The 12,761-nt window shown below is 35.0% G+C and overlaps 1 protein-coding gene across 3 annotated transcripts in view; it reads left to right on the top strand.

The window, feature by feature from the left end:
• Positions 1-12,761, top strand: part of LOC136041604 (stathmin-like) — a 50,087-nt gene that overhangs the window by 22,348 nt on the left and 14,978 nt on the right. For all 3 annotated transcript variants that reach the window (XM_065726310.1, XM_065726311.1, XM_065726312.1), the window contains exon 3: positions 6,843-7,033. In XM_065726310.1, the coding sequence (XP_065582382.1) occupies positions 6,843-7,033 (191 nt within the window). The remainder of the gene's footprint in view (positions 1-6,842; positions 7,034-12,761) is intronic.

Genomic DNA, 12,761 nt, shown 5'->3' with positions numbered 1-12,761 from the left:
GCTTGGTGGATAGAATAAACAAATGTCCTTGATACGTGATTGACATAATCGTACTGGATTCGCTCTCTTTGGGGGAGTTGGGGGGAGGGGTTCAGTGATTTGGCGAGTTTGGTGCTTCTGGACGTGCTAGGACGATGAAAATTGGTAGGCGTGTCAGGGAGCTGCACAATTTGACTTGATAAAGTCGTTTTCCCAGATTCAACCATCTGGGGGGCTAAAGGGAGAGGAAAAATTAGAAAAAAATTAGGTATTTATGACTTACGAGTGGGTGATCGGATCTTAATGAATTTTGATATTTAGAAGGACATCGTGACTCAGAGCTCTCATTTTAAATCTTGACCGGCATTAAGCCTCTTATTTTCGTTTTTAAATCAATCTATTGATTCATAGAATTTTGTTAGAGCTCATACCATATGATCTCTTAGCTCTTAGCTCTTCTCGGCTCGTCACAAGTGCCATATGAGCTCTTAGCTCTTGTTCTGCTTTAGAATCAAAATGTTGTATTGTAATTAAGATATTGGACCAAACTTAAAAATCTAGTCAAAATTTCCGAGAATAATTAGATATTAAAGTGTACTCTTTGAAGCATCTCCCCCCCCCCATCTGCGTACAAATTGACCGCCCCTCCTTAATGTGAATGCACTTATGCATCACCTTATATAATTTTATGAAAGTTGCTGCTAATCAGTTTAGTTCAAAAAAAACTTTTTATCTAATTTCAGAAACATTTTTCTGCAATAAGGGAGGAGGTATCACCCCGCAGCACCTTTTTCAGGCTTATTCCAAAAAAAGAGATGAGAGGTTAGTTCCTATTCCCTCCCCCCATACCCATTTATATTTTTATCTGAAGACTCATTTAGAGTTAGATAATTTGGGCATTGAAATGCATTCTTCTAGACATCTGTTCCACCCCCTCCAACACAATGACCCGCCGCCCCTCCTTCATTATATCATATATGTGCAGTTATGCATCACTAAACATAATTTCACCAAAAATGAAGTGAATCAACTTAGTTAAATCAAGGAATAAGATTCACAATAACCAATTATCTTTTATGGACTACATGAATTTCTAGGAACGAAGCGCCACCATGTGGCATTTCTTCCTCTGCAACTGAGAAGCTAAATATATAGCTTTTGGATACTTCTAAATAAATTGACTCTATCCGTATTTTTAGTCGATAGCAAATTGGTGCTCTTTGGGCCATAATCGTAGTTAGGTGCCGCAAAATCGCAGAAAACGCCAATTTTCCATGGCACATTCTTTTTGGTCACTTAAAACGGACACTATAACTTCTAGTTTCCGTTCGAATGAGCCCTCTCCCCATCTTTTAGAACCATTGCCTCGATACGATCATCCTGTGGAAAAAAGAAAAACAAACAAATAGCGCATCCGCGATATTTCTTCTGTGAAAAAAAAATTTAGCAAAATTCAATATTTTTGTAGATAGGAGTGTGAAACCTCTACAGTAGCGTATTCTGATATGCTGAATCAAGTGGTGTGATTTTTATATCTTGACTTTGTGGGTTTGTTTCTCCCTTTTTTCGAGAATCAAGCTAATTTTCTCAGGGTCTTAGCTTTTAATGGGCAACATGAAACTTAGTAACTTCAATATGTTTGGAACCAGCACAAAAATCTGATTCTGTTGATGTATCAGATGTTGTTAAAGTTACGTTTTGTTGAGTTTCGATCACTATTGACCTGTGCTGCTCCTTCCAGCCTGACCTGTGCTGCCAAGTAAAATAACTGGGTTGGTGGGTGTGTAAGCTGACAGGTTATTTTAAGCTGAGCCGTACTTAGGAGGGAGTGACGAAAAGTGCACAGATAGTCCCTTTTTAGCGATTCTTATGAGAATCGAATCCTTTTGAAAAATCTCAGGGATACAGTGCTACAGGAACTGGCTACAGTCTATTCTGTGTGTAGGTATGGTTTGTGGCACTCCCTGCGGAGAATTCCCCCCTGAAGAATTCTCCCTGCATGTAAAATTGTGCAGCCATGAAAAGTTAAGGCAAAAAGGGGGGGATTATGGAATATTATGTCTTTTTTCCAAAATTATGGAGTAGAATCAAACATTTCGTCGTATCAAACTGTTCAGTAAGGAGTGATTAGGACAAGAAGTCACCAAAGCTCTAAAAAGGGAATTGTGATAACAAGTAATATATCTAAAGAATTGCCTTTTTATACTGATTCCAAATATATGAAGTTCAACAAATTTAATACTATACATCAAGCTCTAAGAGCCTGAGAGAATATGTCTGGTTTTCAAAAAATAGGGAAAAGATCACAAAAAGGCAAGTGATTATAGTGAAAATTGTATTTTTAGGGTTTTTTTTTCAGGAGCAAGATGCATGTTTACTTGTGTGAGGTTTTTTTCCCAAGGTTGATTGTATCGAATTGAAGGTCCTGGAAGATCGGGCGAGTGCTCTTTCGAACGGAAATTAAAACTAACAGAGACCTTTAAAAGTGAACAAAAAGATTGTTCTATGGGAAAGTGATGTTTTCTGCCGTTGTATGGTTCCAAACTACGATTTTCACCATGGGAGACCAAATTGGTATCGATTGAAAATTCTCTGATAGCCAATTGATTTAAAAGTATAAAAAAACATTATTTGAGATTCTCAATGGCAGAGAAAGTAGTGCCTTACGTCTGCGCATTTGTTCCTGAAAAGTCACTTAGTCCATAGAATTGAAGGTGCTTTTGATGGAAAACCATCTGAATTCGCTCGACCATCTCTTATCCAAACTTATCCGCTTAATATTAAGTTCCCTAGGTGTAATCCATAAAAGATAACAGCAAATACTTATGCGGCAACAGGGTACCTGAAACTTTATAGGCAACTAGGGGATTAACAACATCAATCACGTATGCTCTACTGTAAACTTAGCTTATTTACAAACCCCTGAAGGTGTATCACATTTCAAAATTATTGTCTCTTTTTGTTTTCTGCGTATTACACTTCTTTTCATTTTTGAAAAGATCGAATTTTTTGTTTTGTGTACGGTGCAGAATCCTGCATTTCCCTGCATTTTGTATATGGCGCAGATTCCCGATAATTCTGAATTTTTTAGGGTCAGCAGGTGCAACTTATTCAACAACTAATCCAGATCCCTTCAAGTAATCCCCGAAGCTGCGCCGAAATAAAACTAGGCAGCGGTGGACGCAAATATGCTCAGTTGCGGTGCGCCGCTGAAAACTGATCGGCGTTACTATGACCAAACTTTGGACAAAATAATGAGGAGACATCAATCTTAACTTTTATCAAAAATTCTTTTAATTTAAATGATCGAAAATGAGACCTCAAACTGCCTGAAAATCGAATTAATCGGACAAAATAGGGAATTTAAAATTTTACTGATTTTAAATTCTAAAACTTACTTAAAAACAAATTTACCCATATTTCGTGCAAGAAACCTCTTGCACCATATTTCGTGCAAGAAACCTCTAGGGAATCTAATGTATATATCCTTACTCCTGGTCTTGCAATCTACTTTCCACTTTTTTACTAACCTTTACCTATTTTGCAATTCCCTGAAGCCTCCTCCCTTCATTACAATACTAGGAAAAAACAATGTCTACGCCCACTTTACCATTGTTATTCCTTCAATGGTATTGCATCGAAAACTAAAGATAAAGGTTAAGAGTATGGCACTGAAATTTACAGTTCTTACTGACGGTGCTGATCTTGGTTACATGACCCTTCACCCAGGAAATGCAAGGGGGCGGGGGGCAGCCATCCTTTGCTTTCGCACACCCGCAGATTTCTCCGGGTAGCCATTTAGAGCTGGTTTGACTCTGGTTAAGCATAAAGAATCATCCCACTGACCCCCTTTCCAAACCAAATAACCAGCGACACCAGGATTTGAACCTCTGTCCTCACGCAGAATTTAAGTTAAGAAGGATTTAAAGTCTAGTGTGCTAATTTTGACTCGATTTTGGTAGAAAATTAGGAGATGACTAATTGTCTTGGGAATTCTGAAAAGTTATATGAATATCGTCATAGTTTAAGAGGTCACGTTTCCACATGGTGTCACATTTGCCCCCCAAACATTAAGTTACACATTCCATACAAAATGAAGGGATAATTATATCCACTATTGCATTATTGAACGCAAGTTGTCGGAAAGTAGGGAGAGTCAGTGGATTTCCTTTCTTCGGGGGAGTGGTTGCGGACAACTCTCAAATTTGTAGTTTTTAAGGCCAAAGTCTCGTGAGCGGTTCTTCTGCTATCACTATAGAGAGTATCGAGAGCTATTAGAGTATCGAGAGAGAGTATACAGAGCTATCATTATAGAGTGTGTAGTATCACTATAGAGAGATGATTTTACTTCTAGTATCCCTTCAGCTGGAGGAACTTATTTAAATTGTGTATGTGATTTGGCTGTAAAACAGAATTTTACTTCCCGATTATTATAAAGTATTTTTATTGCGAAGTATAAGATCATATTTACATTATACTATTATGTTATTTTTATGTTAACCTATATATTTTGATTGGATCCTATTTATTTATTAATTTTTTTTGCCCTGGCCCAGTGGGTTCCGTCACTATAAGGTACGCCAGGAATAATATTTTTCCAGCGAATCTTCCTCTAAAAATATAAACCTAATAACCTGAGGCCGAAGAAAAGGCTTTACTATCAGTAATATCATTACAGTATTGATTATTGCTTCACAATTGAATCCTCTCATTTAGGACTAATGTAATAAAAGTTTTGAAATAAAGGGTGTCTTGGCCCGTTAGCCAATGTTAGCTATATTATGGGTCAGCGGGTTGAATGCTTGTGATCTCAAAAGTTTGGTGAAGATTTTACATATGCTTGTCAAACAGTTCGTGGTAACGAACTGTAGTAAGGAGCGACCCGGCTCAATAGTAAACGAAACTCTAAAAAACGGAATTTCGATACTAAAAGATATCAAAAGAATCGGATTTTTATGCTGATTTTGAATATATAAGTTTCATCAAATTTAGTCTTTGTCATCAAAAGTTACGAGCCTGAGAAAATTTGCCTTATTTTGGATAATAGGGGGTAACACCCCCTAAAAGTCATAGGATCTTAACGAAAATTACACCATCGCATTCAGCGTATCAGAGAACCCTATACACAAAATTCCAAGGTCCAATCTACAAAAATGTGGAATTTCTTTTTTTTTGCCAGAAGATAAATCATGGGTGCGTGTTTATTTGTTTTTTGTTTTTGTTTTTTTCCCAGGGGTCATCGTATCGACCAAGTGGTGCTAGAGTGTTGCAAGAGGGCTCATTCTAACGGAAATGAAAAGGTCTAGTGCCCTTTTTAAGTGGCCAAAAAATTGGAGGGCACCTAGGCCCCCTCCCACGCTCATTTTTTTCCCAAAGTCAACGGATCAAAATGTTGAGATAGCCATTTTGTTCCGCATAGTCGAAAACCATAATAACTATGTCTTTGGGGATGACTTACCCCCACAGTCTCTGGGGGAGGGGCTGCAAGTTACAAACTTTGACCAATGTTTACATACAGTAATGGTTACTGGGAAGTGTACCGATGTTATCAGGGGGATTTTTTTGGTTTGGGTGTGGGGTTCAGGGGAGGGGGCTATATGGGAGGATCTTTCCTTGGAGGAGTATTTCATGGGGGAAGAGAAATTCAATGAAAAGGGCGCAGGACTTTCTAGCATTGCTATAAAAAAAACAATGAAAATATAAACATGAAAAAGTTTTTTCAATTGAAAGTAAGGAGAAGTATTAAAACTTCAAACGAACAGAGATTATTACGCATATGAAGGGTTCTAAAAATACTTTAGCATAAAGAGCGAGGTATTTAGGAGGAGATAAATACTTCGTTCTTTATACTAAAATTTTTTTAAATAATTTCAACTATTTATTCTACGGCCTTTCTGATTCAGGGGTCATTCTTAAAGAATTGGGATAAAACGTAACGTAAGTTATGTACGTTTGTTACGTAAGTTAATTCTTAAGTTACGTTTTTTTTTTTACTAATAAAAACGTTCGTTAAAAATTAAAAGATCTAGTTGCCTTTTTGAGTAACCGAAAAATTGGAAGGCAACTAGACCTCCTTCCCCACCCCTTATTTCTCAAAATCGTCTGATCAAAACTAAGAGAAAGCCATTTAGCCAAAAAAAAATTAATATGCAAATTTCATTTTAGTAATTTATGTACGGAGAGCCAAAATCAGACATGCATTAATTCAAAAACTTTCAGAAATTAAATAAAAAAACAAGTTTTTTTAAATGAAAGTAAGGAGCGACATTAAAACTTAAAACGAACAGAAATTACTCCGTATATGAAAGGGGCTTTTCCTCCTCGACACCCCGCTCCTTGCGCTAAAGTTTGATTCTTTCTCGGAACTCTACTTTTTAAAACAATAAACAACTTTAGCGTAAGGAGCGGGGTGTCGAGGAGGAAAAGCCCCTTTCATATACGGAGTAATTTCTGTTCGTTTTAAGTTTTAATGTCGCTCCTTACTATCATTTAAAAAAACTTGTTTTTTTTATTTAATTCAACCAAAAGAAGAGAACATTTATAAAGAAGATATTCAAGGAATATCGGTGCTGGTTGAAACTCATTTTAATTGGGAATTATTGTATCAAACAGTTCGTGGTAACGAAGGTGGTAGTAAGGAGCGACCCGGCTCAATAGTAAGAATATTCTACACCGTACATTCTGCATGTGTTTTGAAATATAGGTGAATATTCAAAAATTCTTTCTTTTCTTCATTATTGTTACTTGTCATACTTTCTGTTCGGCTACTCAATTTTGTTTGCGGGGTGAATTTTTCATGATAAGGGGGATACGCCAAACATCCGTTTATGTGTTTGTCTTGAGTTTGAGCTTTTTGTTTATAGGAAGCCGAGGAAAGGAGGCGGTCCCTTCAAGACTCTGTTCAAGAGCGTATTCATGCAAGGTTAGAGGGAAGATTTGCTGCCGTGCAAGAATCTCTGCAGAATAAGTTTGAAGAGCTCAACAAACAAATCAATGAAAAACAGGAACTCTCTCAGGCCAACAGAGAACAATATCTAGAAGGCATTAAGGAAAAGTAAGAACTATTTTCTGAGGCTTCAGAGATTAAAGTAATTTATTTCTCCAGTAGTGTAAGAGGCTGTGTTAGTAATAGTGCTCAGTTAGAATTAGGTACACAAAGTATTCATTTAGGCTACTAAGTTTTTCCCGTAAATAAATAATGTTTATAGACAATAAAAAGCTAATCAATTTGTACTAGGAGTGTATAGATAAAACTCGTTACAAGCATAATGAAAAAATAAACTTAAAAAATAGTAAAAATAACTGTCAACAATAAAATCGAACGAACACCAGAAACCACTGTTGGAAGGGTTATCCCTTCACAGATATCCAGCTAAAACTAATATCAGGACTGCCTCAAAACTCCTAAAAGCAAGTGATGGTTTAAATGGTCCGTAAAATTGAATTTAGGTCTATAGAGTAGCTCCAACGTAGTATAACCTAGTAAAGAGTTTTGCCCATAGTAACTGAAATTAAAAAATATATTTTAATTAAACTGTGCTATGAGCAAAGCTGTCTAATTACCACTATTTTGGGAATTGTATTATTTTTTTTCAATATGTAAATCTAATTGAACAGTAATTTGAAGTTGCAAAATAGATTTTTAGACGTTCCCCTAAAAAAGTCCTAAACTCCTCAAGTATAATGTCAAAAGAAATATGAAGTATATCATTAAAATTTCAACTTTTTAAAACTCTTAACCGGACGTGTACAATCTCCCTTAAAAAAAAACAGTTCAAGTTCAGAATTTATGTTGAGAAGCAGTATTTTGTGGTAACAAAATATGTTCTGAAGCAGATTATCAGCAGAAAAAAATTCTGCAGTTGGTAAAGGTGTTATTTCTCCTCCCAATAAAATATTTAAGCTGTTTTCTGTTCAGAGCGTACTAGTTGCCTAAAAATAACTCATTGCGAAACAAAAGTAGTTGCTAGTGGACCAGTTTAATCTAACACAGTTAAGCGAACCTTCCTCCAAGTCAGGAAGTACTGCTAATAAGTAGATGAAGGGAGGAAAGTATCCAAGTTCATCTGCAGTTGAATAAATAGTTTAAAATATTTCTTTTCGATCTGCCAGTGTCGAGTTTGGTATTTCCTCCTCCGGGAAAATATCCGGTGAAAGAAGAGCTTTTTTTTTTATTTTCGTCCAAAAACGGTTAACCCGCACCGCTTGTCATCCTAGGAATGAGTTCACTTTGAATGTGGCAATGTTTGGAATGGTTGGGATTGGCAGATTTTGGAGGGTGTGAACCTTTAACTGGAGGGTGTGAAACTGGTAAAGACCTGGAAAAAAGTGAGAAATTGTGGAAAGATTTGGAGGCAGAAGGACGGACGAAGTGATAAATTGTAGGAAAAGACAAAGTGCAAATCTTGGAATTTTTTTCAAGGGCACTGGCTGCCAACATGTTGATGAAGGAAACCCAAAAGTGGCTGATGAATAACATTAGAAAGAAAGGCATAGTTAAGGTACAATGGGCAAAAAAGGCAGTAGCTACTCGTGGAACCCCTCAAAACTTGTAGAGTTGCATTGACAGTTACTGATCACATTGTTGCAGCAGAAAGGATTTTACTTTTGTATTTGATATTATGTTTTCGAAAGTTAAACGTTCAAATGGGAAAGTAAAAAAGAATGAGAAAAATAAACAAAGAAGAAGTGCATGAATAGTTCACAAAAGCATGCTCTCTCTACTCTACTCTTTAAGTAAAGAGCAAAGTGGGCTCTACGTTTAATTTTCTCCCAGGGGTGGTCGTAGAAACATCGGAGTGGGCTCATTCGATTTGAAATTGAAAGCTCTATGGCTCTTTTTCAGAGACAAAAATGATTGAAGTGTCAAAAAATACCCATCACTGCTTTTTTAGCTGCCCTCTTCTTAAAGAACGATCAAAATTTTGAGATAGCCATTTTTGAGGTAGGACAGCTTTAGAGCAAAGGCTGTAAGTTATGGAAGTAGACCATTCTATACATAATGGTTTTATTATTTTGAAAGGGGGAAAGTTTTGATCTTGGGTATCAAAAAAGGCTAAGGCTATTAAAATAAAACATTTAGGGAATTTTGAGGGGGATGTTAAGCTAAATCAAAAGACACTATGTGTTTCCAAGTTTATCCAAAGAGTGTCTGATGTACTTCAGGTAAGGCATGGAATTAAGTCAAAACTTTGAGGGCATGTTGAAGAGGATTGCTGATTGATATTTGACTATATTCAAGGTTTGACATATCTGAGGATCAGAATTCCTTCAGCCTTATAGATTTTGAAAATTTGCAAACCCGTCTATTTGAATATTTCCTATACCCAGCACTGTAGTACAGCCATTATTAAAATGTGTTATAAAGTATTTTCTAAAATATATATAGTTTAAAATATACAAATTTTGATTTTTATGGAGAAATAAAAGAAAATGTTTTAAGATATTCTTTAATGAACCAATAAAACAGTGTGTCAATTAGAAACAAAGAGAAATTAATTTTGTGGAACTTTCTTCGTAAAGGAATGTTTTCAAAGAAAAATAAAGAGGTCCATGAAACCGAAGACGAGCAGAAATAAAGTCAAACAATAATTCCAGCGTACCTTTAAAAGGAAACCAGGTTTCCTTTTAAATATTTTCTCCTTTATAACGTTTTTAAAGCCAAAACTGTTGACATTTTCAGGAATGAATTTAAACACATATTAAGCTGTTAATCCGCCTTCATTTTTCTCTTTGGTAATTTGGGTTATTATGTTGTTTTTATCATGATTTTATGAACAACTAAATCACATAGCTTGAAGTAAAAAATAATAATATCTCAGAAAACGTCGAATGACGTTCTGGTCATTGTTTTGGGTTTAATTTATATATTGATAGTGATTTTTCGGTTTACGCTTGAATCGTTATTAGATAATATTTCTGATCGTCTTCTGTTTAATGCAGCTCTTTACTTTTCTTGGATTTTTTTGTGGTTTTTTATCGTTGTTATCATTAATCCATGAAATGAGGATTTTCATCTGGTCTGATTCTTATTTATCATAGGGACTTTGATCTTCAAATGATATGTGCAAATGATCATTCTAAATTATCTCTAAAACGGGTAGAAATTGACAGATATTTCGACAAATTTTTGTCCTACCCGTTTTTCTCTTCAGAGATTATCATTTTTGGTTCTATTGAATTTTTTCCTTCCCCAAAGCTTTCTAAAACCGAGTTTGGCTCTTAAATGGTTCTTGTTTTGAACAAAAAAGGTTCCAAAGAGCTTCTGGCAGCCCTGCTGAGGCAAAGGTTATATTCAACCTTTTTCAGTCTTAATTGTACTTTCTTGTAGTAATGACGCTAAGCTTCTTTGAATTTTGAGTTTTAATTGGATTTTTGTTATAAGCGAGTCATTTTTATGGTTTATATTTACCTGTTCTTCAGTTTTGCTTAGGACAGCTGTTCGTTATATACCCGAAATATTTCTATGCATTGGTTTTGCTTTCACTTTATCATTGAATAATACAGACAGACATTTTGGTCTCCATACGTCAGTTGGACTTCATAGATCAATTAGATCTGACATCGCTCACTTTTTATATCGTAGTCTTCATGTGTCTCTAGTGTAGCTACAGTGAAGTACGGGATATTTAGCTACAGCTCCAGAGATGCTCAGTACTCTAATATCGAATTGATAATTTTCTGTCCTTCACCTCGTGAACTGACCCACAAAGCTCTTGATTATAGTTGATAGATTGTTTGACCTGAAATAAATTTAGAAACATAATTTGTATTCTTTTTTAAGTTTTTTCATGTGACATTCCTTTTTTTGTTTTTTTTTTATATAGATAAAGGGGAAAGGGGATGTCTGAATAAAGAAAAAGTTTGCGTAATGGTATGTGAACCATTATGTGTACATAATTAATAAGGTCTTTGACTAGCTACGTTATATAGAGTAATACTTTCTGATAATAATTTTGTGTTCCTTTTTTCGATAAAAAATCTGCACAGTTGAGTTAAAAATGAGTAGGGATAGTTGATAAAGGGTACAGTAAAAATCATCACATTTCAGCGGCCTGTTATTTTAAAGAAGATATATCGCTGCGAAAAATACTTCGTTACAAAAGCAGCGCTTCTACCATTGTAAAATTGATCTCAGAGAAAATACTTTTCGCCAGTCCTGTTAAAACTATTCCCTTAAAAAAATTTGCTCTATTTCTGAAAAGGGCTTAAGAACCCTCTAAGGGTAAATGATCTTAAAAAAAATCCTCAATCAAATTGCTTTCCTAATTTGTATTTAAGTAGATATGATAGAGAAAAAATGGATCTTGGAATGAAGATTGAATAAAAAAAAATATTTTTTAAACTAAAAGTAAGGTGCGATATTAAAACTTAAAACGAACAGAAATTATTCCGTATATGAAAGGGGCTGTCCCCTTCTCAACGCCCCGCTCTTTACGCTAAAGTTTCTTTATCGTTTTAAAGGTAGAGTTAAGAGAAAGAGTCAAACTTTAGCGTAAAGAGCGGGGCGTTGAAAAGGAGACAGCCTCTTTCATGTACGGAATAATTTATGTTTGCTTTATCTTTTAATGTTGCTCCTTACTTTCAGTTAAAAAATATTTTATTCAATTTCTGAACGTTTATTAATTAATACAGGTTTTGATTTTGGCTCCCTGTACATGAATAATCAAAAAGAAATTTGCATGTGAATTTTAGCTATATTTTAGCTTAATTTTAGCTATGATTTTTTTTTTTAGCTAAATGGCTTTCTCAATGTTTCGATCGGGCGATTTTGAGAAAGAGGGCTTAGTTGCCCTCTAATTGTTTCGGTTACTTAAAAAGGCCACCAGAACTTTTAATTTTATTTACGAAGTTTTTAATTAGTAATAAATATACGTAACTTACGTAATGAACTTCTATATTGGTATATTTTATTACGTATATGAGAGGATTTGCACACTCGTCAATACCTCGCTCTTTACACTATTACATAAAAAAAACTAGTTTTTTTAACTGAAAGTAAGGAGCGACATTAAAACTTAAAACGAACAGAAATTACTCCGTATATGAAATGGGTTGTCCCCTCCGCAATCCCTCGCTCTTTACACTAAAGCTTTTAATTGTTTTAAAAAGCAGAATTGTGGCAAAGAGTCAAACTTAGCGTAAAGAGCGAGGGATTGCGGAGGGGACAACCCATTTCATATACGGAGTAATTTCTGTTCGTTTTAAGTTTTAATGTCGCTCCTTACTTTCAGTTAAAAAAAAACTAGTTTTTTTATGTAATTTCTGAACGTTTTTGAATTAATGCATGTTCGATTTTGGCTCTCCACACATAAATTATTAAAATGAAATTTGCATATTAATTCCTTTTTTGGCTAAATGGCTTTCTCTTAGTTTTGATCAGACGATTTTAAGAAATAGAGGATGAGAAATAGAGAATTAACTTACGTAACAAACTTTTATATTCTTTATTTTTTATTACGTATATGAGGGGGTTTGTACCCTCGTTAATACCTCGTTCTTTACACTAAATCGTAAGTTTTGTCCCAAATCTTTAAGAATGACCCCTGAATCAGAAAGGCCGTAGAATAAATAGGTGAAATTACTAAAAATACTATAGCATAAAGAGCGAGGTACTCCTCCTAAATACCTCGCTCTTTATGCTAAAGTATTTTTAGGACCCCTCATATGCGTAATAATCTCTGTTCGTTTTAAGTTTCAATTCTACTCTTTACTTTCAATTGAAAAAACTTTTCCATGTTTATTTTTTCATTGTTTTTTTATAGTAATTTTAGAAAATCCTG

This window comes from Artemia franciscana, unplaced genomic scaffold (assembly GCF_032884065.1).
Source record: "Artemia franciscana unplaced genomic scaffold, ASM3288406v1 PGA_scaffold_30, whole genome shotgun sequence".
Lineage (NCBI taxonomy): Eukaryota > Metazoa > Arthropoda > Branchiopoda > Anostraca > Artemiidae > Artemia > Artemia franciscana.
This window is presented reverse-complemented; position numbering and strand designations above follow the sequence as displayed.